Consider the following 26,566-nt stretch of genomic DNA (forward strand, 5'->3'; position numbering starts at 1 on the left):
TACAGCTCCCCGTACTGAATTACCACGGGGATGTCCCGAATGAATAAACCCATCAGCATTGCAAAGTCCGATACCCAGCTAAGGCCTGAGACCTCCCCCCGACCCATCCCCCAGCCCATAGTTGCAGGAACTCATGATTGACTCAGCCTGATGGAATAGCTACTAACATGGACCCTAAATATAGACCATTTGGTTCATCCTCTTAACATAGCTCGGCGTGCTGTGATAAAATCAGCTGTCAGAGCCTGGGTTGAGGCAGAGCAAGGATCAAGGGAGACACAGTGGAGCAGGCCTCCTTCCCGGGATACTGTAAGGGCTACTGGGTTGTGAAGTCCAACGCCGACACATTTCCTCTGGGACTTTCTGCAGGAAAGACACAAGTCAGGAACACCTGGTAAGTCCTCTTTGGCTGGATAGCTTGGTTAGATTTGAATGATGATTTGCATGTCTCTGAATGATATACTACCAGGAAGGGCCTGAACTCAAAACCCATCAGCCGATGGGTACTCAGCCTCTCCTGGGCTGATGCTCAAGGAGTTTGCTGCCATCCAAGAAATGAAACTTGCCAGCCTGAGCCCCTTTCCCTAGGGCAGGCTGAGTCTTGCTGCACCATCCCATTGTCTTTTCTGTCTAGTTCAGCAGAATTTGGGCTTAAGCATCTGGGGAGGCTACTGGAAATGAAGAGAGGGCTTTATACGTGGGTGACAAAAAGCATCCTTGCACCCCCTATGATCAAACCACCAAGGCTGTCAGGCTGTACCTTTGAGAAAGCCATTTTAAATTCACTGAGACACACCCTTGGCTATAGTTACTTCCCCAGAGCTGGGCCGATTTCCAGAAGGTGAAAGTTTGGCCCGTTGTAGCAGTTGAAGCAGGTATAGCATTCACATACAGTACCAGCTGGCCAGATGTGTGGTGGAGAGGGCCATGGGGATAGCACCTTAGCACCTAGAAGAGATGGGGGAGCCGGAGTGGTCGCAACACGAGTCAGTGACTTCTTTTTTTCATGTTCACGTGGCATTTGCAGACTGGGAAGGATGAGGTGGGTCTTGCAGCAACTGATGTCCTTCAGGAAGAAGAGTCAGACTAGGGCTTGCTAAACATGGAAACTGCCCCCCCACCCCCACCACCTTGTTACCTCTAGACTTACGCAAATAATGAAGGAAGTGTTTGTGTGCCCATGCATCATTCATGGGGCTTCCTCTGGGGAGGTGCACAGCACCTATCTGAAACCATGGGGAACAGTGGTTGCCCAGCACCCTTCAGGATCAAGCCAATAGTTTAGGACTTTGAGAAATCCTTTTAGCAGTGCTGTTTAGTTTTCCAGCCCAGGAAGGGCCTATAGAAAGGCCCAGAGACCTTTCCAGCCCTTAGCAGTAATAGTCTACATCCTGGCTCTGCTGACTCTATTGCATTTTATGTACTCTGACTCATTTGCACCAGAGATATGGACATTTTATCTAATAGATGGGGCAGGGCACTGAGTTGGGAGTTTTAGGGTCCACTTTCAATTGTGTTACTGAACAAGTGGGTGACCTTGAGCAAATCACTTAAAGGTTTTTGCTCTCAGCCAGCATAAACCAGCATAACTCCATGGATTTCCATCAGCTGAAGAGTTTGTCTCTTTGTCGCCCTAAGGGAGGTTAAAATGCTGCTAAAACTGCAGGCAAGTAGTCTGAAACCCAGAGGTGGAAAGCACTGGTGAAATGCAAAGCATGTGCTCATTCATTTATTCTTGGGTTGTTCCTATTGTTTCCTTCTGGATACAGCCAGTGAGCTCCAGCGATCACCTTGGAGGACAGCAGAGCTGTCTTTTCCTTTCCAGCCATTGCCCTAAAAACTCTTATTAAACAGCTTCAGGCTCCTTTTCAATAGAAAAAGCAAAACTAGGGAGAGTCCATGTGTTGGAAATGCCAGTTAAAAAAGGGAAAAACAAAGTTAGAGAACTTTCTCTCTCTAAAGCATCTACTACTCACCGCTGTCAGACATCAGACACGGAGCTGCATGGCCCTATGTCTGACCCAGTAAGGCACTTCTTATGCCCTTCAGAGAAAAGGCTACCAGGGCCAGCACAAAGTAGTGGGCAATCCTTTACCCTAACTAAATAAGATCAAAAGAAATGATAGGGCCTGTGTGTACATGCCTATTCATGCCTGTAAATGACTTGGACTATTAATTATATCCAAGAAAATGAAACAAAATAATCTTGAGGTGATAATACAGTAGTAAAAAGGTTTGTCTACACATAAAAGCCGCACCGATGTAAGTGTACTGCTTTAGTTAACCCCTGGTTAGAGGATTATATTCCTTACTCAACTTGCTTGTTCCTGTATGAGAGGAGGAATAAGATGAAGTAGTACTACCTACCTTCAGACCACTACAAATGCAACCATACAGAAGGTGCATAGGCATAATTACATTGGCAAATAGCTGGGCATAATTAATTATACCAGTACAAAATGTGTGTGGGTCAAGCCACAGGGGATGCAGGTATCTGGCAGGGGGGTTGGCAATGCCGTTTTCACTCCACCGGCATTGTCCTCTTTAGCTCACCCTCTCTCAGTGAAGGAAGGGAATGCCCTTCAAGTCCAAGGAAATGCTCCAAGCAGATACCCCATAGCTCCAGCTACTAACTGGGACCTCAGTCGCTGATGATTCCCTCCGTACCATTGCCTCATTCTTGGTCTCAATTGCTTTTTACCTGGCATGAAACAGGGTCTCTTTCTTTCTTCACTCGGAGCTGGGTCTCACAGATGTTTCTTAGTGTTTTTCCAGCCAGGTGCTCTCAAAACTACATTGAGAGCAGCTGGCTTTTAAAAAGGGCAAATCCATTCTGGATAGGTAGCAGCTGAGCAGTGTGTATGCACCTTTAGTCTCAACCACTTTCTGCAACTGATGTAAGGCATCAGCCTTCTCATAATGCAGAATACCCTTGATACTGATTCTTGTTGAGCTGGAAATCATGTCTTCCATGTACAGCACCTAGTGAAATGAATAATGTTGGGTGCAGGAATCATCCTCATCAGGTTTCAGCATGTGCGCTGGAAATGTTGCAATAAAAATAACTGTTGTCCAAAGCTGCATGCTAACACTTCCTCTGAATGGCAGAACAGCTCAGGGTCTGGACCCTGAAATGACAGCTTGTGTCTTGGGCTTTTACACTCTTGACAGAAAAACATAGTATTTTTCCTTCTTCTCTTTAAAAGTCAACCCTTCTTTTCCCCACCTCTGTGATCCATTCACTCTGTTTGAAGGTGCTAACACTTCTTCAAATTGAATGGGAAATGCTAGTGGTTGTGGTTGCTTTTTTAGGAGGTCACTGGGCTTTTTCTTCCAACAGGGGTTTCCAAAGAAGAAGTAAGATCTCTTAGCCTTGATTCATTAAGAGCTTTACATAATCTATGTTAGAATTTACCACCACCCTGTTAATAGGAAGCAAGAGGAAGCCATGAAACAATTGGTTGTGAATTCCCTGGTTGGTGATGGTCACCCATAGCATGGCAGAACTCCCCCCTCAGCTAAATTATATGGTCAACAGCATCAAAGCAAACATATGTATGGAGAGGTGTTGACTGGATGACTTTATGTCCTCTATTGTTCTCTTCAAGAAAAAAATAGAGGACCTAAAGGCATCCACTTTTGTATCAACAGAGGACAGAGGACAACTGAACTGTCCTCTATGCTGGCCACCCTAAAGGAGACACGGGCAGCATTCACCCTTCTAGAGACATTCCCAGGGGGCTGCATCCCGGGGATGAGACTGGACCCCATCAAGGGGTGACGCTGGTGGCTGGATCAGTGCTGCCATTACTTGTGGTGTTGTCAGAAGCAAAGCTGTTGCTCCAGCCCTGTCAGCAGTAGTTTGATGGATGCATGGAGGAAATCAGGTCTTTGCTCAGCTTGAGTTCACCAAGGCACCAAAAAGGCACCATCCAAGGGAAAGCTATGAATGCAGTAGGATGAAAGTCCCTTCTAAACAAAGCTCATTCCCCACAGCCAGACTGATCCCGTGGGTGAGGACCTGAATTGAGCATGAACTGGTTTCAGCTGCCTGCCCTGTCACAGACTGCCTGTTTGACCTTGGGGTAATCACTTAATCAATCTGCCCCTCAGTTCCCCTTCTTGACCATGGGGATAATATCCCTTTCCCTCGCCATCTGCCTCATCTACTGAGATGGTGAGTCCTATGGGCAGGGATTGAATCTCTTCATATGTGTGTACAGCCCCTGGCGCAACAAAGCTTTGATTTTTCCTAAGGAGGGAAGCGCGAGACTAACAGTTAGTGAGTTAGGCATTGCAGTGACAAATAAGGCAGGAAAACACAGAGCAAAAGGGACCCTTTGAATGACTTCCATATGGCTCACTCGCAATCACGCTGTAGATTACAATTCCATTTATAAAGCCTGAATGAAGAGCCATTGCACAAGTGCTACAAACTGAGCCATACAAGTGAGGAAGGGTTATAAAGCGATCGGAAGAAAGTGGTAGAGGTAAGACCAGGCCACGGTTATAAGCAGCCTGTCAAACTCTCTAATAACTTCTTAGCCCTCTGGGAGAATATCGGTGAACCATTATTAAGCCTTTCTATAAGGAGAAGCTGAGTATAAAGTGGGACCTGACTGTGAGTCTGCAGCTAAATCAGCATCCTGCTTAGCCCAGCCCAGTAATACGGTGAAATGCTTGGGAGGTTTCCCTGGGGGTGTTCACAGTCTCTTCTACCACCCTTTACAGGAAGGCTTCTCCTCTACCCGGCAGTGCCACCAACAGCTGTTGCTTGGGGAACCTTCCTTGCATTTTTGCACCAAAATAGAGTCTGCACATTCCACCCAGCCTGTCTTTTTGCAAAGACTAAAAATAACAGCCCAGTGCCTCGGAGTGGCCCTGGTATCTGTTCAAGCACTGTCTGCAGTGGTATTAAATTGTGAGGTGTCACCTGCAGAGGACTATCGGATTAAAGGTAAACAGCCAAGATATTTCACAACTGGCTCGTGATGCCTGGTGATTCAATGCAGGGGCACCCAACCTGAGACATCTTACGGGGTCCTAATCATCTTACGGGGTCCTAATTTTCACAAGTCGAACCTTCATCATGTCCCTTTGAAAATCTTGGCCCTAGACATATACTTGTTTCACAAGTAAGTAACTAAAAATTAGGAGTATTTTAAAACTGAATTTCCTTTTAACATTGCTGCTCTTTATTGGCTGGGTGGGCATTTCACTCCGTTCTTGCACTTTAAAGTCAGAGTCACGTTCCACATTTCAGGTGTTAGCCCTGTGCTTCAATGTGGTTCTCACGGCTGCCACATCTGCTGGGCAAACACCTCCAGACAAGACGAGCAGATTTAAGCCTGGCATTCAGTTGTTTGTATGTATGATTGAGCTTAGTTAGCCCAAACTGAGATTGGGCACATGCCGTACAAACACATCAAGGCGACTGTCCTAAACTGTATGCATTTGCAAGCTGAAAACAGTGTTACCAATCCACACTAAATGATTACTAAAGATTTCCTTTAAAGTCCCATTTATAGCAGTCATGCAAGTTTCTGGCTGGTCCTGCTTTGAGCAGGGGGGTGGACTAGATGTGACCTCCTGAGGTCCCTCCCAACCCTCATTTTCTATGACTCTATGATAAAGGCACATTTCTAAATGGGTGCATTTCTAGCCTGTTTTGTTGTAAAACAAAAGCATGAAACTATGACTTGACTGCATTCCAAAGGGCCGAAAACCCAGAAAGCAAATTAGAAAACACGGCATGGGTTTTTTTGTCTTTAAATCCCATGATTTTAAGCCACTGTTACGATTTTCTGAAACTGGGGTCATCATTTTTTAATGTCTGGGGCTGACAGCACTGAACTATCCCATGAGGCTGGCTGATCCTTAGAAAGAAGGGAGCTTGAAAAGCAGATCCCAACCACACTTCGTAGCACTGAATGCTAGGAAAAATGATGGCTTTAGTAAGTGAAGCAAAAATATGATCCAGGAACAAGATAAACTAGTTGAAAAGCCTCCCAGCATCACTGTTCTGGATCTTTTTTTGGCCACAGCTTCACTAGAAGCAGACCTTTCTTCCCCACCAACACATCCACCCTTTTTTCCTCATGCTGGAAAACTCAGCCCCGAGCCCTGTAATGTTTTTCACCCTGTGCCCTGGTTGCAAGCAGGCAGGCAAAGCCGAAATAGCTGAAAGTGCACTTTTTTAGCCACGGAGAGGGATGAACAAAAGCTGCCTGTACTCGTCCCAGCTATGGGCAGTCTGCCTTTCGCAACACTGGAAGCTGGACCGCGTTCCCCACTCATCCCAAAGGGACAAACTTTCAACCCAGCCTGCTCAGGAAAGGAGAACGATTCAGTCTGTCTAGCTGGCCTCTGACCTTCTTCCTAACCCACCCGTCTGCCTTCCACATATTTCCTAGCCACCGCAGGGACAAAAGGTCTCCAAGGAGCAGCTGTGAAGGTGCTGGACCTGGACAGACTGCCAAGAATGCCGCCCGGGCTTGGGGCTGGACGTAGCCCTGTTGACCTCTGCTAGAACAGATGGGATCAAGGCAGTGACGGCAGCACAATGGCCCATCGGAGCACAGGACAGGGGAAGAGATTTGAACATGTCACCATTGAGTTAGCAAGGCCAATGAGTGCCTGGGCCCCGGATTAAGCTGCCACCCCGGTTTCCTCTCCGGCTATTATTAGTGCTTACCCAGCTATGCGCATTCCACACGAGCAGCCACACGAGTGGCGCCAGCCGTTCACGGGCCTTTTGTCAGGGGGCTGATGAGCTCTCCATGAAGCAGGGAGGAGGGGAGGAGGCCAGCGCGATTCAGTACAAGGGACTTTAATTTCTAGTGGCAGACGCATGATCCATGATAGCGAGGAGGGGTTGAGGGAGGGAGCAGAGCAAGCTGTGACACCAAGGCACCCATAGGAGTGCTTGTGTTGCAGCTCGGAAGTGACTCTATCCGCCGTAGGTTGAGGGTGAGTTTCCACCATTCACTCACTCCCAGGGCCAATGTATAGCAGGGGATAAGGCAAGACGCCTAGACGTGCAGGTGAGAGAGGGAAAGGATGTGGCAGGATGCCCGTCTGTGCTACAAACATAGACACACTGATGGGGATCTGAGCCAGCAATTAAACTTACTGCAGCCTGCAGAGAATCCCATAGTTTATAGAGAAGGGATACGAGGGATTCCTGGTAGCAAATCCAGCCAGCCTAGGACACCGAGACACTATCCTGCCTCTTCCGTGACATTTCGATTACCCGGTCACTCCAGCCGTTTAAAGACAAAGTGCTAGGAAATACAGCAGGGACAGCGGTCCTCCCTCAGCAGGCAGATAAAAGCCAGCTCTTTTCCCTCTGACAGAGGAAATACCATGATCACCACGGTGGTTTTCCCAGGGACAGGGAATAACTGCTTTTCTGGCACGGGGTAGTATCTGTGGAGGTAATACATAGTTAACCTCCCACTTTCATTTCCAATGGGAAGATCTTGGCTTGACGCCCACTTTAGGGAAATGGGAGACTCCTCCCTAGCTGGCTCCTGAGGCCGTACGGCTGAGGGCAAGTGAAACCCGGGGGCATCCAAACCCCAAGCTCCGGGCTTGGGCCTGCATATAGGATGCCGCCAAATGATTTGGAAACAGCTGAAGCCCCATGTGGGGGTGGATGATGTTTGCCGGTAGTAGGGCCATGTATGGGTCTTAAATGACTCACGGATTTGGAATTGATTTGGCTAATTTGATTTTCCTTAGAAAAAAAACAACAACTCTGGTTTCCATGCTCCTGTGAAAGGGCAAGACAGATCCCTTTGCTTTGAGTAATCCCTCTCCTATCCAGCTGAGAAAGGTACAATTTGTGTCCACACCTGACGCACGGTGCTGGGGCAGCTGGCACAACCAGGGGACAGAATAGCCCACCTGTGAGAGTAGCCATCTGCTGCAACAAATCTACATAAGGGAGCTGCTTGGCATCAGTGGGATCTGCCTTCCTTCCCAAGTGTCTCACAGTTCAAAATAGTGGATTTATTCTTGTTAGAAACAGATTGAGAGTGAGCTATCTAATGGCACCCTCACTTCGCAGCGCACATCAGATCCTATAGCCAGCCTACATACAGCCACTGCTATCAGCATGGCTAGCAGGGGCTTCACAGGATGACACAAAGGGCTTTTTGCTTAGCAGCTGTGTTTGTTCAGTGCAGATGATTTCAGGAGCAAAGTGATGACATGCTGCTGGCCAGCCACCCCAGAGAGACAGGGTGCTGAGCCTGCAGCTTCTTTTTTAAATAGATGATTCAGTCATTCGGTAGCTCACTGGGGATGGCGGTCTAGCAAAAGTACCAGCAAGAGAGGTGATGGACTCCAACAGGTGGGTGGCATTGTTTCCTACTGGACATAATGGTTTAAATAGAATGCAAAGCGAATCCACGGGGCTGCCGTCTTTATAAGACGAGCTTTTTTTTTCTCAGAGGCTAAAAGAAGGTTATGCTTTCTCTTCGCTTGGGTTTTGGCTGCTGGATCTAACCCAGCTATTCTCACTCAGACTGTTCTTAGGACAAAGAGGGAGGACGGGCAGAGCCCTTCTCATTCAGAGTTATGCTGTGCTTACCTTTTCCCTCTGCACCTCTGATGAGTCTAGGGTCACGCGCTAGTGGGATCTTCCTGAGAAAACGGTGTAGTCTCCTCCAGGAGGCTAGTTGTAGGTCAGAGGCATGGTGCAAAGTGGTTGGATTCTGGAATGAGGTTTCAAGATGTTGGTAAGGTTTCAGTAAGGCTGGCCAAAACTTGGACTGGGCTCCCAAGGGAGGTGGTGCTCTCCCCTACCTCGGGGGTCTGTAAGAGGAGGCTGGATAGGCATCTGGCTGGGGTCATCTGACCCCAGAGCTCCTTCCTGCCCAGGCAGGGGGTCGGATTCGATGATCTGTTGAGGTCCCTTCTGACCCGAACATCTGTGAATCTATGAGATATCGTTTCTGTGCCTTCTGCACCTGAATGGCATTGAAAACTTTACCAGGGAATACAAAGGATTGTAAGTTTTTACCCAGCAGGTAAAAACACAGCTTTCTCAAGTTTGGTGTTTGGCGGACGTCTGGGTTCCTGCTAATAAGGTGAGATTTTTGCAGAGCAAGAACTACACTCAGCTTGACCTTAACTACAGAGTTGACCATTCAAGTACAGCATGAGCCAACGCCACCACCAGTGTCCTTTACCTGACTGCAGGGGAGTGAGGCAAGGGACAAATTTTGGTTCTTTCTTCTGAACCTTTCCAGCTTGCTGCTTCTGGTAATCAAGACAAGCTTCACAAACTGGAACCTGTCTGTGTTAACTGCCACCGGATGAGGTCCTGGCACCCTAGGAGAGGCTTTGGTTTTGGTTTCAATGTGCAGATCAGGTTTGCATTTGTGAAGATGATCGGGTAAATTACTGGCTGCTGGGCAGAGTGGGCGCTGCGCAGGTCCCTGCAAATCCGCTTCACGGGCACCGCTCAGCCCTGCCGTACAGTCCACTGCCAGGGCATCAGGGACCTTTCCTCAGGACTGCGCCAGCCTGCGGCCCCTGTGCTATTTCAATGCCAGACCTCTATTGAACTGAGGCTACCAGCCATGCTGGAGATGCTATCAAGGCAGGGAATAGCCAAGGGACTATTCACGTGTCCGTGCTAGATCTTAAAATTTCAGCTTCGTGGATTCAGTCTTAAAATACTTAACCAAATCCAGGCACCCCTGGGAGTCCAGATGGCTGGCTTGACTCTCCTCCTGCATTTTTTTTCTTAAGCAAAATTCCCAGTGGCAGTTCTCCTAGTTGGGGCCGTAGGATGCAGCCTTTTTCTAAATTAGCCCGTGAAGATGCCTTCATGATCAGGGTATCGGGTTTAAAATCCCTAGACTGTCTGGGGCCAGGAACAATTGTATGGTCACGTTTGTGTTGGTGGGAATCAGATAATACCAGGCGGGATGAGCATCAAGGCCATTGTAATAAATAAAATACATTCCAGCAGGGTCTGTCAGGTTTTTCATCTCTCAAAGGGAGAAAAATTGCACAAACTTTGCCGAGCCTTTTCAGATCAGACATTAACAGTCAGTCTCATGTGCTTTGGGGCATACAGTGTGTAATATCTATAAGTTTTGGCCCAGCAGCCTCAGCTAAAATATTCCCTGATGCCAAAGAGGTGGCCACATTTCAATATTACGATGTGTGTACTGTTTGCAAAGGGCTCTGGAGCTGTCTAAATGTCAAATATTACATGCCCTATCCAGTGCTGTTTAAGAATTGCAAAATCACCGCAGCCCATCTTTCTAGTCACTGGAATGAACTCTTGTTCCTTAAGTATATGGGTTCTTATCTATAATTAGCAATTTACGGGGTAACTGCTAAGCATTTTGTCACGCAAAGCTCTGCGTAATTGCATACTTTCCGTGCTTTCAGAGCACACAGTTCACGCTGCTGTTTTTAACTCCCTCTATTGAAGGCCTGCTATTTTGTGAAAAGTGATAAGCAAACATCAGCCTTGCAAATACCATGTGCTGTAACATTAAAAAAAGAGAGACAGTAAATGAGTAAATGATAGGGCGGGACTTCACTGAAAGGCCATATCTAATTATACCTATTAAACGAGCAGCCCACCAGGCTTCCCTTTTAGCGGATAGAAATGCTTTGAGACACGTTTGGGTTCAGAAAGTTTGCCGTGTGCTATCGATGGGAATAAATCATTTGTGCTGTGCAAACTATGTAATCTATTGTAAATCGCAACCAAGCTGTAGCAATAATGTTATCTATGTAAACCCTCTCCCTTTGGGGTCTCCTTTTTGTGCTGGTTTGCTCGGCCTCTAAGACAATGGGGTTCAGATCCAGGACTGGAGCGCTGAGATGCTCCCACAAAACAAACAGCACATTATGTCAGGGCACCTAGCACAAACCCAGGGTAACTAATGGGCGTGCAGTGCAGACAGACCATCTGTTGCCTGGCTTCAAGTTTCCATCCACACCTTTTCCCAGCCTGCTTGAATTTAGCATTTGTATCCATAATCCTGATTCAGTCCGTGCCTCCTAGGACAACTGGCTGCCTTAAACGATTGGCAGTGAAACAGTTCGCAGTCTTGCCGTTCCTGTTGTTGTCGGGAGCCCCATTGTCCATGCCCCAAGGAGATGCCTGTGGAGCGTTTACATCCTTGAGAGCAACTTTTCTAAGCCATGCACTAAGCAACACACAGATAGCATTGCAGTAAACTGAGGCATAGTGGAGAGGTTACCTTTGCAACCAGAAGGGCTAGAAGCTTGCTGGAAAAAAATGTTTCCCTAATCAAGAAGTTGCGAGAGCCATCAGGGTATTGCTGGCTTGTTATATCAACCAGCTGCTGCTCAATCAGCCTCCTGTTCCTACCACTTGATCCATTTATTCTGGGACTCTCAAAGCCACTTTGAAATTTAGTGGGATTTGATCACCTCATTCCATACAACTGAGGCACCCTTCTTGGTATTCAGGTCCAGCTCCCCGCAATCACAACCCGATCATATAACCCCGCTCACAATGCTCCTGTTGAAAGGTTGTTCCAGAAGCTCACGCTGTGACGGTTACAAACCTCCTTCTAATTCACAGTCTAAGTGTATCCCCTGGGGCTCTGAAAGAGATTCCAGCCTTCCTAGGTATCGCAATGACAAGCAGAACAAGTCGGATGAAACTGGGATTTCCTATTGGCCAATAAGTGTTTTTTATGAGATAACTTCCTGCAGTTAATCCAGTGCTTGTCGATGCTCCTTTCTTATATGATATGACTATAACAAAGAAGTGCTCAGCATACCAGGGCACCCATTGTATTTCATTTGACAAGTGCCAGAAGCCAAATCCTTTGTCCCAAGGGTAGTCCGTGGCCATCACTTGTAAGTCAATACCGGACAACTGAAAATATATGCCATAGCTCAAGCCATGGGAAGTCACAGGGGGTGTTAACAGCCATCCTAGTGCTCTCTTCTGCCCTTAAAAATCTATGAAACTCAGTGCCTTCTTCACACTGCCTTACCCATCTCACCGTGCCCACATGCTGCATGTGCTTACATGGAAAAGCAGTACCGAGAAAGCACTTTAAGTGTGCTCTTAAATCCTCTCTTCCTCCCATATCCCTGTGACTCCTGGCAAACCCAGGTAGGCTGAGTCCTCATTTCTGGCTGCTTTCCCAGGCATCCCAATTCCTTTTTTGCACTGACAATCCAGGGCATCTGTAGAAGCAGCTGGCACCAAGGACAATAAAGCACCTGACGTGGCATCTCTCAGTAGAGCATCCACAAGCATCTGGAATGATCATGGTCTGAGACCCACGCTGCTTTTGTGTGGTGGTGGGGGGTGTTGTCACCATTTTATAGCCCCACACAGCACATGCTGTTGGGTGTTTTCCGGAAAGCTGCAGTGGCCGGAGCTGCATCAGGACATGAAGATCTCAGTTTTTACAGTTTTCAAAAAACTCTCACAAAATGTTATAGCTCTCACAGTGTTAAAGACAAGCTTGAAATGAACACTTAAAGGTTCAAAACTCAGGCAAACTAAAAAAACCAAACCACCCCAATATTTATCATCTGCAAAAAAACGCATGATTTTAAGCCAAGCTCATGTTTTTTCAAGGCCTGTCTCAGTGCTTCTGGTTGGCCCCTCTACCTAATGAATAAAGAGTATTCATATCTGTGCAGCCCTTAAATATGGCATTTGCCTCTACAAACCAAATCAACATTTACTGCACTGCAGTAGTTGGATTTATGGGGATATTTCCTTTATGCCAGTTCAAGCAGAAACCATTGCAACTACTGCAGTAAATTCATTAAATACATGTAAATACTACTGCAGATATGGTGGGGTATGAGCAGAGAAGCCAATAAATAAAACAAGAACTTGGGCACTTTGCTGTGGATCTGTCCTGCTTTTTCAGCATTGACAGAAGAAATAAAATCCGTATGTGAACATTTATCAGTATGTATATGTAGACAGGCAATGTAAAGGGTGGGAAGTAATGGATTTCAATGTCCTGATTGGCCATCTGGAGTATTATTATAAGTACTACTGCTAGTACCCATATTATATACTACAACAACTACTACTAGTAGTCCTGCTACTAATAATGATGTCCCATCCTACCCAGAAAGGCACTGGCCACATTAAAGACAGGCACTTCAAGGTCCACGCTTGTTGGCATACAGAGGGGGTATCTCAAACAGCACCTGGTTGGCTTTGCCATTGCCAGCTGGGATCTCCCCTTTCTCTTCGGTGACAGGCTCAGCATCAATCTGCAATAGGCCAGACCTTGCTTCACGGCCCAGTTCCCTCGGCCACCATGCACCTGGGGGCCCAGCCACAGAGGGACTTGGTCCTGGTCCAGGAACTGGGGGGAGCATTGGCCCATCCTTTGCCTTGCTTGTGCTTCAGGCCGGTTGCCTGCTGTCCCGTGGCACACTGGCATGGATCTCAACACACGCGTCTGTCTCTGTTTCAGATGAGAGGACCTGGACATTTCTAGACAGGTCAGACAACTCCAGCCACATACCTCCCCAAGGGCAAGGGAGAGTGAAGGAGCTGACGGCTCGCTATCTGTCTCGGACAGCTGCCCCCGCTGCTCACAGAGGCCTCGCGCAGCCTGTAAGTAGCTCATGCTTTGCATTCCTCGCCTGCCTATGAGTCACCAAAAACATCCAAGCAATGTCCTCTCAGCAAAGGGCTGCAGCAGGGGCAGAGGGAATGTGTGAGTTTGATGGGAATATGGAGGAAGATGGGATCAACCCTTCTACAAATCACCCGGTTTCTCCTGCCGAAGAGCAGCCAAGCCAATTAATTCCTCATATACATGTGTGTAAATCCACTTATATATTATATATGCATGCACCCCAAGATTATATAGGTATGTATAGCATACATCTACACAATCACGTGCTTGTGCACACACACACAAGCTGTATATTCATATATATTACATATACACATGCACTTCATTCTAGATGGGGGGGGTTCTTTTTTTAAGTCCAGCATCTGCATTTCCCTTGCATTTTCACCTGCACATCATATATCTGGTTCTGGTCCATGAACAGTTGTGCCCTCTTGCTGCATACAATGAAGTTACTGCCATGCTCCACCCCAGATGTGATGACCGCCTTTCAGTGTCAAACAAGGTGCCACCCTGCCCTGCTTTTTGCCTAGCCCAGAGTGATCCTTGGACCCTGCTGTCCGATGCTGCTCAGTTTAATCCATAGCAAAACTCCAGCAGACCTCAAAGGAGGCAGGAGCTCAAGGCAGTGTCATATAAATATGGTTGATTGTGCTGGGCACTGAGGCTTGTAAAAGGTGGCAACCAAAGGTCAGATCCTAAGGGATCTGTTCCCATTGACTTCCGTGGGAGTTGTGCCCTAAACTGGGAATAAATCAGTTCCAGGATAGAAGGGAAAGAGAGTCTGTGACATTTAATGGGACTCTTTTTCCATCAAAACTTTATCAAGACGTGATCAAGCGATACAGCGAGGCCTGTACAGTGAGCACAGCAGCGCGCACAAACCCTTGCCGTCCGTAAGAGCAGGGCGAGGGGAACCTACACATGCAGACAAGCAGGGTTTGGTCTCAGATGGAGGCCTCTGAAGCCCTCAGCTTGTCCAGTCCCTTTCTCATGAGCATTCAAGGCAACAAATAGGGTCACGCTGTGGGTAAAAAGATGAGTGTGTCAAAGACAATAATGGCTGGAGTGCTGGTCTCTTAATACTAACAAGGCATTTAACTCCCTGTTCTGCTCCTGGGCCTCACTCTTGCTACTACCCCGGCATGTCGTGGTGACTTCACCCGGTCACCTCAATAAAGCATGTTCAGGCTCCCCTGAAGCTCTGTGCTTGTATATGGGATATCACACCTATCCAGCAAATAAGCTGGGAAACTTCCAAAAATGTTTCACATATTAGACACTCCTTTTCGTTTGTAGTGCCAGCATTTGGACTTTTCAATCACACAGCACCATTTTAAAATGTATTCTTAGTTTGTGTTTTTAACAATAAAGCTCTGCTAAAAACCCTCAAAACATCCTATTGCCGGGGGGTGGTATTTAATTCAAGCTGAAACACCTTTTATTTTTTTCCCAACACTTGTGAAACATTTCCATTTTAGGTCAACCTGAAAATGAATCATTTTTCCATTTTAGAGGCATCCCAATGAACCAGAAGGATAAGCTATTTTCAGTGATCAACTTGTCCTCAGCAAAATCTTTGGGTTTTAATTTTAATGGCTTCTTTCAGGTTTTCTGTCTGAAAAAGTAACTCTAAAATAAGACACCCAAAATAAGACCACACAGGACATATGTTAGTATATATTATTATGTTTAATTGCCGTTTGTGCCTTTTTTCAGCATACCACAAAGGCTAGCATCATTCGTTCTCCTGACAGCCAGAAAGCAAGCAAGGTATGAAATGCTAAAAACTTGTGTGGTCACCTAACCAAATATTTGTGTACTTGCACACAGTGTGATTTAACACCTAGCACATGGCAATGAGTAATGGTGTCATGCTGAATATGGAGGTCTGACTCCCCAGTGATCTAATTTCCAAGTTGTTTGCTGTGTTTGAAATAACCTTGCATTAAAATGGTCCGGTTACTTAAAAATACGTTGCTTCACATGAAGCTGCACCCTTTCTGCAATTTGCTGTGAAATGTAATGGCCGCGGGGTTTCTTTTGTTGCTTTATTACTAATGTTCAGCCCAGGTTTGGTTTTAAACTGCAACTATTTATGTTTAACAGAATGGAGTTATATTGCGCATAACTGACCTCAAACCAAAAAAAATAAAAAGTCTTCCAAACATAACACTAGATGCTTGCAAAGAGTCAGCAGCTCTGATTGTACTGGTTAGGACATTGCTGGGATCATCACTAGCTAGTAGGCCCCCAGTGGTTTCCACACGGCTATATACATATGTGGTCTTCATTATCACAGTGGCTGAGTGTTGCCCGGTCAGTGGGTCCTCTCCCTTTGGATTACCAGGGGACTCCACGGGCTTTCTTCTGAATTCCTGACACGGCCTTCATTCCCCAGATGCCATGCAGACGCCACCCTGCACATCTGGGAGATAACTCAGTGGGGTGTTAACTCCCTGCTTGCTGCTATTTGACATGGCCCTGTTTATATTATTCCAATGGCTGTCCTTCCTTGCTAACATTGCCCAAACTGAGTACCTCTGTTGCACTTTAGCTGAATTTAACCATGGGAATTTTAGTGTCTAAGAGCCTGGATCAAGAGACTTTGCTTGACACACGTATTGCTTTGCGAACCGATTTAACCATGTAAGCGTTTGCAGCGGTGTGATGCTTTTGAGTGTTGTGTGCTGTTGAAGCCAAGATATGGCATTAATATTCAGCAGGTGCATGGGTTTTCCCAGCTTTTTTATTTTGGTTTTTTTTTGCTGTTGTCACTACTAATGGCCACCTGGTCTGAATGGGGAGAGACGATGCTGACATTTAAACTGTTTCCCTAAAGATGGCAGAGGCTCAGAGCCAGAAGTCAGCTAAGGTGAATGGCAAGAAAACAGAAGAGGGCTTCCCTCCTCCCGCCACCCAAGACACCCTTCAGGTCTCTGCTTCCCCCATGGGGAGCCAAGATCCAAGCCCCCTACCTCCACCTCCTACGAAGGAGTCCTTATCCAAGTTTTACCAGCAGCGCCAAGTGAATGAGCTGAAGAGGTTGTACAGGCACATGCACCCTGAGCTGAGGAAGAACCTGGAGGAAGCTGTGACAGAAGACCTGGCAGAGATGCTCCACGCTGAAGATCCCAACACCCAGGCCTCGGTGAATCAGGACACAGTACCCCCTGGTGACGTCCAGTCCATGCGCTGGATCTTTGAGAACTGGACCCTGGACTCTATAGGCGATCACGAGGGCACCAAGAAGCTAGCCGACGAGGAGACAAGGAGCGGGGACGTGAAAAGTACATCCATGAGGTTTGAGAGTCAGGCACTCAATGGGGACAAGGCATGTGCATCCATCAAAGTAGCAGAGACAGGCCAGGCTAAAGGGGACGTGCGGACCGCCCGATGGCTGTTTGAAACCCAGCCACTGGACTCGTTAAACAAACTGTATACCGAAGAGGCAGACGTGCAGGAAGCAGTCCTCAAGGAGCCTGTTCAGAAAGGAGACGTGAAAGGTGCTGCGCAGCTCTTTGAAACACACTCCTTGGATGCCCTGGGACGTTGCTACTCCATGGAGGAGCAGAGTATCCTGCAGCTTAAGTCAGAAATGCAGGAGCAGAAAGGTGACGTCAAAAAAACCATCAAGCTCTTCCAAACTGAACCACTCTGCGCGATCAGGGACAAAACTGGGAACATTCACGAGATCAAGTCTGTTTGCAGAGAAGAAATCCAGAGTAATGCCGTCAGGACAGCTCGCTGGCTGTTTGAGACTCAGCCACTGGATACCATCAATAAGGACACCTCTAAAGTGCAAATTATCCGGGGGATTTCATTAGAGGAGGCAGGAAAGCCAGATGTCAGTGGAGCAAGGTGGATATTTGAAACTCAGCCTCTACATGCCATCCGCGAGCTGACGGTGGAAGAAGAGGATTTCAAAGCATCCACGGATTTTGTCCCAGGGGCGGATGTCAGTAAGCAGAGACTGCTCTTTGAGACTCAGGCCCTTGCTTCTCTCAAAGGAGAAGTCTCCGACAGTGGTCCGGCCAAAGAAGAAGTTGTTGGCGGTGACGTGAAATCAACACTCTGGCTATTTGAAACCCAGCCCATGGAAACCCTGAAAGATAATTTTGAAGTGGGGCATTTAAAGAAAGTGAACCTTTCAGAAGAGGAGAGGGGAGATGTGAAGCAGAGGAAGCACATCTTTGAGACCTGTCCCCTGGGTAGCATCTCCAAGGCATCCTCAGAAGAGGTCTCCGCCACCAATGTACAAGAGGTGGTGAAAGGAGACGTGAAATCATTCAAAACCTTGTTTGAGACTCTCCCTTTAGACAGCATTAAGCAGGCTGACGCTGAACCTGTCACCAAAGAGAAAGAGGAGATCCTGGCTGGGAATGTCAAAGCCACCCAGGTGCTGTTTGAGACAACCCCTCTGTATGCTATCAAGGACAGCTTGGGCAATTTCCACCAGATCACCTCCGTCAGCAGAGAGCAAATCATAAGCGGTGATGTCAAGAACTACAAATGGATGTTTGAAACCAGACCTCTGGACCAGTTTGATGAAAGCACCCAGAAGGTGGACATCATCAGAGGGATCACCAAGCAGGAGGTGATGGCTGGGGATGTCAAAACAGCCAAGTGGCTCTTTGAAACCCAGCCCATGGATGTCATCCACACCCAGGTGAACCAAGGAGAAGAGCACTCATCAGTGAAAAGGGAGGTGTCCCAGAAGGGCGACGTGAAGACCTGCAGGTGGCTATTTGAGACGCAGCCGATAGACACGCTGTACGAGAAAACAGAGAAGAAGCAGGAAGAAGACGGCTCTGTACCACAGGCCAATGTCAAGTCGTACACGTGGATGTTTGAGACCCAATCCCTGGACTCCCTGAAAGGCCAGGAGGAACAGTATCTGCAGGTCAGCAAAGCATACTGCCAGGATGACTTACAAGGGGTTGATGTCAAAACTGTTAGCCACCTATTTGAGACTGAGCCCCTGGTCAGCGATGCCTCCAGCGAGCATGACTCAAAGAAGCCTGTCAGGTACTCCAGCCGTGTGGAGATACAGTCTGGGGAAGTGTCCAGGGTGAAGGAGTTCTTTGAAACCAAGCCCTTGGACACAGCGGATGCACCGACTGCCGCCGTGAAAAAGAGTGATGTGCCCACAGCTGAGAACATCGAGGCTGGATCGGTGCACAAGTTCACCTGGCTCTTTGAGAACTGCCCAATGGATGCTATAAAGGACAACACCGAGGGCATCCAGGAAATCCCTCCAGAGAAGGGTATCAAGGGCGGAGATGTGGGAGGCAAGAGGTTCGTTTTTGAGACCTACTCCCTCAACCAGATCCATGACGAGGTGGACGAAACAGAGATCAAGAGGATCCAGCAGGAGACTATGAGCAAAGCGAGTGTGAAGTCCTGCACCATGCTGTTTGAGAGCCAGCCACTGTATGCCATTCAGGACAAGGATGGAGACTACCATGAAGTCACATCAGTGAAGAAGGAGGAGATCATGAAAGGTGATGTGAAAGGTGCCCGGTGGCTCTTTGAAACCAAGCCATTGAACCAGATCAAGAAGGAAGAGGAAGTGTTTGTTATCCGGGCTGTCACCCAGGAGGACATCAAGAAAGGGGACATCCAGGCTGCCCGATGGAGGTTTGAGACGGAGCCCCTTGATTCCTTCTCCCGCGGGAAGCGACCCGTGGTCAGGACAGTCGATGACGTGCAGAAAGGAGATGTCCAGTCCAACAAGCAGCTCTTTGAGTCTCAGCAAGCGAGCCAAAAGAAGTACGTGCGGATGGTCAGCGTCAGTGATGTCCAGCAAGGTGACGTGAGGACCTCCACCTGGCTCTTTGAGAACCAGCCCATCGATTCTCTGAAGGGAGAGTCTGACGGCAGCACCATCAGCACTGTGCAGAGAGAAGACAGTCAGAAAGGGGACGTCAAGCGCTGCACCTGGCTCTTCGAAACTCAGCCCATGGATAGCCTCAAAGACTCAGAAGTCTCTGCCCGCCCAGATGCCCCAGAAGCTATCCCATGTGCTGACGTGAAGAGCACAACGTGGCTATTTGAGACGACCCCCTTAGACAAAGTCAGCGCTACTATTCACGGAGCAGAAACGGAGGTGAGAGAGCGAACTGTGAGGGAAACTTTGCAAACCCTCTGCACCTGCCAAGCCATCCAGCATGGTGGGATCCTCATAGAAGCCAATGATGCAGAGAGCGTGAGGATGGCAAAGTACCAGCTCAGCAGCCCAGGCACTCCAGAGATCCAAAAAGAAGAGACTGTGAAAGGCAATTTGCAAAGGATCATCTTGCAGCTGCTGTACCAGACCAAAGTAGAGGCCCAGGGGGTGCTGGTGGAGGAGGATAAGGAGGGCAAGATCAAAGTCAGCCCACTGCAGCTACTGGATCCAAGCAAAGCCCATAAAAGCACAGAGGACTTGAGTGACGATGTGACAAAGGTTCTCCATGACCTCCCTAGCCAAGACATCTCCATCAAAAAGGGAATGGTCATCCAAGAGATGAAGACGGGGTCAAGGAAGATGACCATCTACTCCCTCCTGCACCACTCTGTTCAGCAGGAGGTTGTCAAAGGGGATGTGAAGTCAACCATCGGAAACCTGCTGGCTTCCTCACAAGAGCAGAAGACAGCAGCGACCATCAGACGGGAAGATAATGAGAAGGGAAACGTCCAGCTGTACACCAGTTGCATTGAGAAGGGAAACCTGGACTATCTAAAGACCCTGCAGCAGGAGTCAGAGTTTGAGTCTCTTGTCCCAACCCAAGCTGAACAGGAGCCAGCTGCAAGTATCCCAAGAGACACGCAGGGGGCTAAGACACACGTCTTGCAAGAAGAAGAACGAGTAGAGAAAGCGATTGCAGATGTTGTCACAGGGGATGTGAAGGGGGCTACGAAAGTGCTCATGTGTGAAGGAGTAAGTAAAGACGGCACGTTAGAGAGAGAAGCGACGGATGCAGGTGCTGCAAGCTCCACTGTGCAGTGTCTTGGGAAGCCCCTAAGCCTGCCCGCAGTGGTGGAAAAGAAAGATACTAAGCGTGGGGAACTTAAGGTGACCATCAAGTCACTTCAAAAGAGTAAGAACGGTAGCAAGAAGGTGGAGAAGGAAGAGTCAGTCATGGAGGGAGCCAAGATTGCACTGCAGGAAGAAGCCTCTGCTGAAGCGCTGGCTCAGAGAGATGAGGCGGCCAAGGCAAGCCAGTGTCTGGTGGTGGGGCAGCCCAGCCCAGCGACAGCAGACGGGCAAGAGCACGCTCTTGGAAGCGATCTTCAGGCCGCCATGCAGAGTCTGAGGCTGGCCACAGCCGAGGCAAAAAGCATTCAGCACCAGGTCCAGAGTAAGCTACACAAGAGCAGCGAGGAAGTCCACGTGGCCTCCAAGCAGCAGGCCGTCAACACGCAGAAGAAAGTGACCCTCCAGGCAACGGTACGCAAGCAGGACTGTACCGCCACCCAGCAATGCCAAGCTCGCAGTGCCACCACCACCACCACCACCAGAGTCCACAAGGCCTCCAAGTCCCAGTCAAGCGTGTCACAGAAGAGCGTGACATCCCACAAAAAGGTCAGTGCTTCGGAGGAAGTACGGGGAGGACAGCAGTTGAGCCAGGAAAGTCAAGTTATGCCTAGTGCAGATGTTAGCATTAAGGATGGCCTTTATACTGCCAAGCCAGTGAAAACCTATGTAAATCCTTTCCTTGAGTCTGATTACAAAGAGCAAGCAGTGCAAGAAGAAAGAGAGCAAGATGTTATGATCAGAGGTGATGTACAGACAGCTATCAGAGCACTGCAAAGTGCTGCGGCAGAACAGAGACCGGTAGAGAAGGAGGATGTTGTTCGAGGTAACTTAAAGGCCACGCTTCAGTCACTGGAAAAGTCTAATGTTAATGTCTCCAAAGGGGATTTTAAAGCTGCTATGATATACAGAAATGCAGGGCAGTCGTATACCACATGTAAAAAGAAAAATGAGGCTCCTGCGGTTAGTAACCAGGCAGCAGGAGTGGCTTCAGGGTCACAGCCAGATACTGACTTTCCTCCTCCTCCTCCTCCTCCAGCTGCTGTGATGAAAGCAGAGCGTTGCCCACCCTCAACCAAAGCACCAGAAGCAGCCCCTCTACCACCAGCCAACAAGGACGACGGCCTGGAAGGTCCTGCACCCACACACAGCTCTCTGCCACAGCCCCTTGCTCCCATCTCCACCAAAGCCAGTGATCAGAGCCCCCCAAGCAAGCCAGAGACTCCCCCCAAACCACAAATTACTGCCCCACCGCGGAAGAAACCAGTCCCACCTCCAAAACCCGAGCGTCTCTTGGAAGAGGCACGTTCACACCATGATAGAAACAGCAAAGGGAGGTTGGCCAAGCCAGTTCCACCCCTGCGGCCTCCTAAACCCCCAGGCCTAGGCAAGCCAAGCAGACCACCCATGGATGAGGCGAAGGGCTCATGCGATGCAGCGGTATCAGAGCAATCAGGTTGTGGGGAACATCCGACAAAACGCTGTACTCCGCAGTCACCAGTAGTCAGCACTGCCGAGGCAAAGGACCGGAGCTGTGAGACAGCAACACCTAAAGACATTGCTCAAACACCTCTTCAGATAGCAGAGGAAAGGTATAAGGCAAGCAAGGAAGAACAGGGCAAGGTGGAGTCCACACATTCGAAGACATCAGAGCCACTCAACAACGAAGCGCCCGTTTCTGAGGCAGAGCAGACAAACGAGAAAGCAGCAATCCTGAAGGGCGCTCAGGGCTGCATGGCCACTTGTAGCCCGGAGACCAGGTGCATATTCCCATCCAAACCAGGCTGTCTGGGTGGATCTCCGGCAGCTCTTGCTCGCCCCGAAGGTCAGAGTAAGCCAAATACATCTCCTAACGGTCAAGCCACCCTTCCAAGGAAAGGAGCTGCCTCACCCAAGGCAGAAAGTGCAAGCGTGCCTAATACCTACGAGTCGTGGGACGATCAGAGCCGGATCTGGAAAACCAGTCAGAAGAGCACAGAAGGGAAATCCGCCTTCGCCCATCAGCAGGTGACCGAGCAACAGCAGGCGAACAGCAGATGGCCGAGACCACGCGAAGCGGAGACGGAGCCGCGTGCAGAGGAGAAGCCGGTGGTGGTCATGCGAGGGAAGCCCGGCCGGGAAACGGAGGCCGAACGGCGCAAGCGGCTGTCCGTGCACAAGGAGGAGATCATGAAGGGCAATGTGAAGGAGGCCATGGAGATCTTTGAGAACCTGCGGCGGCAGGAGGAGCTGCAGGAGATCCTGACGCGGGTGAGGGAGTTCGAGGAGGAGACGTGCAAGGTGGACGTGAAGGCCCTGAGGAGTTTCTTTGAGGACGTCCCCGAATGGGTGGTTCGGCACAAGTCTCGCCCGCCGAAGCAGCCGCCGCAGCACAAGGCCGAGAAGGTCGAGCCGGCAGCGAAGGAGGACTCTGACAGCGTCTCCTCGGTGGAGCTGGCTTTCGAAGACCTGGAGAGAGCGAGCGCTGAGATCATCCACCTGAAGGAGCAGACGCTCGCCAGGCTGCTGGACATCGAGGAGGCCATCAGGAAAGCGCTCTACTCCGTCTCCAGTCTGAAGTCCGAATCAGACATAGCCGGGCTCTCCGGCCTCTTCAAGGAGTCCCTGGGGAACGCCCAGGGCCCCGCTACTAGCAACAACATCCGCAAGATCAGCATCGTGTCCAGCAAATCCAGGCAAGAAAAAGCAGCACAGGAGACGCAGAACGCAGCCTCGGCAGGAAGTGCAAAGGTGACAGAAAAGACCGAGGTGTCCAAGGCCGAGTTAGCGGTCCCCAGCTTGGTTCAGCCCCGTGTGAGTTCTCCCTCCTCTCCTTCCTATATCTCCATCGCATCGGCTGCCAGAAAGCCTGCAGAGTCTCTCAAGGCAGCGCACGCTGCCTGGGATGTGCCCTCTCCGGACGTCCCTGACACCCAAGACAAAAGGGACCCCTTTTCTAGCTCGTTAGTCCACAAATCAGGGGGGGCAGGCGGATGTGACCTAGCTCCAGCGGAGAACGAACAGGAGCCCATCCACATGAAGGCAGGAATGAGCTCAATAAAGCAGCACTGTCTTGGCAACCCAGAGCACCAGAGCAGTAGCACCAGTGACAGAGAAAAGTGCCCACTGGACACATCCAAAGGCAGCTGCCAGGGTGCACTCAAGGGAGGCCTTTCTGATTTCAGTCCTCAAGCTCCCCTGATTGTCTCCAGCCCACAAAACCCCAAGAGGCAGAAGAGCATCTTGGAACTGCAGACCGGGCCGAATGGATCCAAGCTCTACGGAGCCACCAGAACCGTGACGGAGCAGTACGAGGAGGTGGATCAGTTTGGAAACAAAATCATCACTTCGTCCACCACCGTCACCAAGCAAGCGGAGACCCAAACTTCCACCATGTGCGACGTGGGCTCTCCCCCCCACTACGAGGTCACTGCCTCGCCTCTGCTACGGAGGTATCTGCGCAGCCCGGGGGAAGAATTTCACTCCAACGGCAGCCTTCAGGACCCCGGAGTGGTCTTCGTCACTTTTGGTAACTCCAAACCAAAAAAATAGGCATCCTGGAATAGCGGGAGGAGCCAACTGTGTCCAACACACCCAACAAATACATCACACAGGCAGGAACTTTCCAAGTCTTATGAGCCATGCAAGGACGTTATCTTAGTGTTTGTGTATGGGAGGGGCATCTGGATTTAGCTTTTGGGACAAATGGCATCCGTCTGAGCACCCCTACAGACGCAGCATCAACCTGCAACCGAAGATCTGACACTCGGATAGAAACACGAGTGTGAAAATTAGCTAATTGTTAATGGTGGTGTGTTCCCTTCTGAACAGTATTTTCAGGAGCATCCGTGGCCTCCCTGAACACAGGTAGAAGATAGGACAATTAGAGCCAGCTAAAGGAGCCACTCATTGGAAGCAGACTAGTTTATCCCGCCGTGCCCTTGTCTTCCCGATATCAGTGATGATCTCCCAATAAGCATATGTTATTCCACATACTACACACGCATACAGGTTGAGGGTGGGTTGGATTAGTTTTCTCTTATTTGCTAAAAAAAAAAGAACATTCTCAAAGTGTTTGTGTGCTAAGCAGAAACGTATACAGGGAAAGGATTTAATGCTACCTAAAACTGTTTAAATCAGGATTTCCAGATTAATCAGTATCATTCCCCTTAAAAGGACATAAAGAACAATGCTGTGGTTAAGACTGGATTAAATATGCCAAAAGAAATAGAAGGTTTTTTGCTTTCCTTTCTTTCTTTTTTAGACTTGTAATTTATTATTCATTATATACAAAACTGTATCTTAGACTCCAAACTTTCTTAAGTGTTTAACATTTAAAAACATTTTCAAACTTTGTAAAGCATTTTTTTTTCTTTTTACAATTACTTTTGTTTTGTACAGTGTCAACTCAAGATTTTAGATATTTTGTGGCTTTTTTTTAATTTTTATTGCTGCATTCTGAAGGTAAACATTGCCTCCAAAAATACTTTGGTCTGCGTGATTTTGTTTTGCCGAGCGTTGGATTCATTTCAGAGAATTCAGAAATCGTACTTTCATGAGCCAGTTTAGCCTGTCATATTTGAGTGTCGACATTTGGATCATCTCTGGAATTGCTTCCTCTTTTGTAATGATCATTTTTGACAATTCAAAGGAAAAAAAATACTTTTCCTCTACATTTTGACCAGTTCTAAAAATATCCTTAAAAAGACAGTAAAATTAGCAAAAAGGGTGTCTAAGATTTGATGAATTAAAGAGTTTAATTAGATCTCATTTGAGATTTGTTCATATGGTACTGGAGCAATTCCTCGCAGGGCATTTCAGAGTTCTCTTGGATGGTCAGTACCCAGGTCTGAGCACCTGCCTGGGCTCAGTTGTGCCCACACTAGCGTGGCACTTACCTATGACACTTTGTGACTTTCTTACTCATTGCACTGTGAGCCACACAAATATTGATCACCTTAGTGCTAGTTTGCAATCACACCTTCAATTTAAGCAGCACATTGGTGGGGAGTGGCTACACCTTTATGGGGCAGAAGCGGGGTTATGTGGATCAAGAGATAATCCTGCCTTGGAGTGGCGTAACTTTGAGCCGCTTAATAAGTGCTTTAAGCCACTTGAAAGGTGTTAACATATGGACAGTCCAAGGATTAAGAGCTCCAGGAGCCACCCAAAATTAATGTGTAACAAGGACTTCTGGGGTATATCCCATCATTTTCTATGTTTCAATAAAATGAGCTTCTTTTCTAGTAGACTGTGGGAAGAATTGTTTGTCTTTCTGGATATATGGTGCGTGATGGCATTGGAAGATTATCAATCTGTGAACAGTTCAGGATGCATCTCAAGGCAAATTATTTGGGCTGACACCCAGGGTGTAAACAGCATTTATACTTTAGCCAGTATTCCTGGCCAAGGCAGCTAGTCGGCATGTGAAGTACCCCACATTCAGGCCAGATTGCTCTGTATGGGGACAGGAGCAGGGTCAAGGAGGTCATCCTGGCGACAGCCTGAGTTCACTTTAACAGTGAACAGAAGCCCTTAGAGATCTGGACAGGCTTTTCAGACCTTGAGTCCAGTCCAGTCATGTAGGAATAAGCAGGCTCCATATATGTGCCACTACTTATTAGACAACACAGAGCTAACTGCTGAAGGCCAGCAGCAAATTACCATATTTCCATGCACACCACTGACAGCCTGTTCCAAGTTTAGAGTGCATGTCTTCAGCAGGTAAACTGATATTTCTAACGAGAAGAACAGCCATGGCATTTTTATTCAGGCACAGGTAAAGGAATCGCTTAATTTCATGGGTCGTTAGAATCTACTTGATTTCTACTAATCGCTCTTCACTCAAAATGTGTTAACAACACCTCTCCTTTATAATGGTCATGACGTTCCTTCAATCAAAGTGGTCTTTCTTTGGCAATCTCGCTGAAGAATTTGCAAT

General features: G+C 48.3%; 1 protein-coding gene across 1 annotated transcript; it reads left to right on the plus strand.

The window, feature by feature from the left end:
- Positions 1–235: 235 nt before the first annotated feature.
- On the plus strand, positions 236–25,874 carry XIRP1 (xin actin binding repeat containing 1). The gene is made up of 4 exons (XM_090047782.1): positions 236–394; positions 13,464–13,606; positions 15,348–15,401; positions 16,471–25,874. Exon 4 carries the CDS (start codon positions 16,471–16,473, stop codon positions 24,175–24,177), a length of 7,707 nt encoding a protein of 2,568 aa, XP_089903908.1. The 5' UTR covers positions 236–394; positions 13,464–13,606; positions 15,348–15,401; the 3' UTR covers positions 24,178–25,874.
- Positions 25,875–26,566: the final 692 nt, after the last annotated feature.

The sequence above is a fragment of the Crocodylus siamensis genome, chromosome 5 (assembly GCF_052110815.1).
Source record: "Crocodylus siamensis isolate JL-2025a chromosome 5, ASM5211081v1, whole genome shotgun sequence".
Classification (NCBI taxonomy): Eukaryota; Metazoa; Chordata; order Crocodylia; family Crocodylidae; genus Crocodylus; species Crocodylus siamensis.

Excerpts from the sequence above, each read along its gene's own strand:
- XIRP1 (XM_090047782.1), top strand. The coding sequence starts at position 16,471 with ATGGCAGAGGCTCAGAGCCAGAAGTCAGCTAAGGTGAATGGCAAGAAA.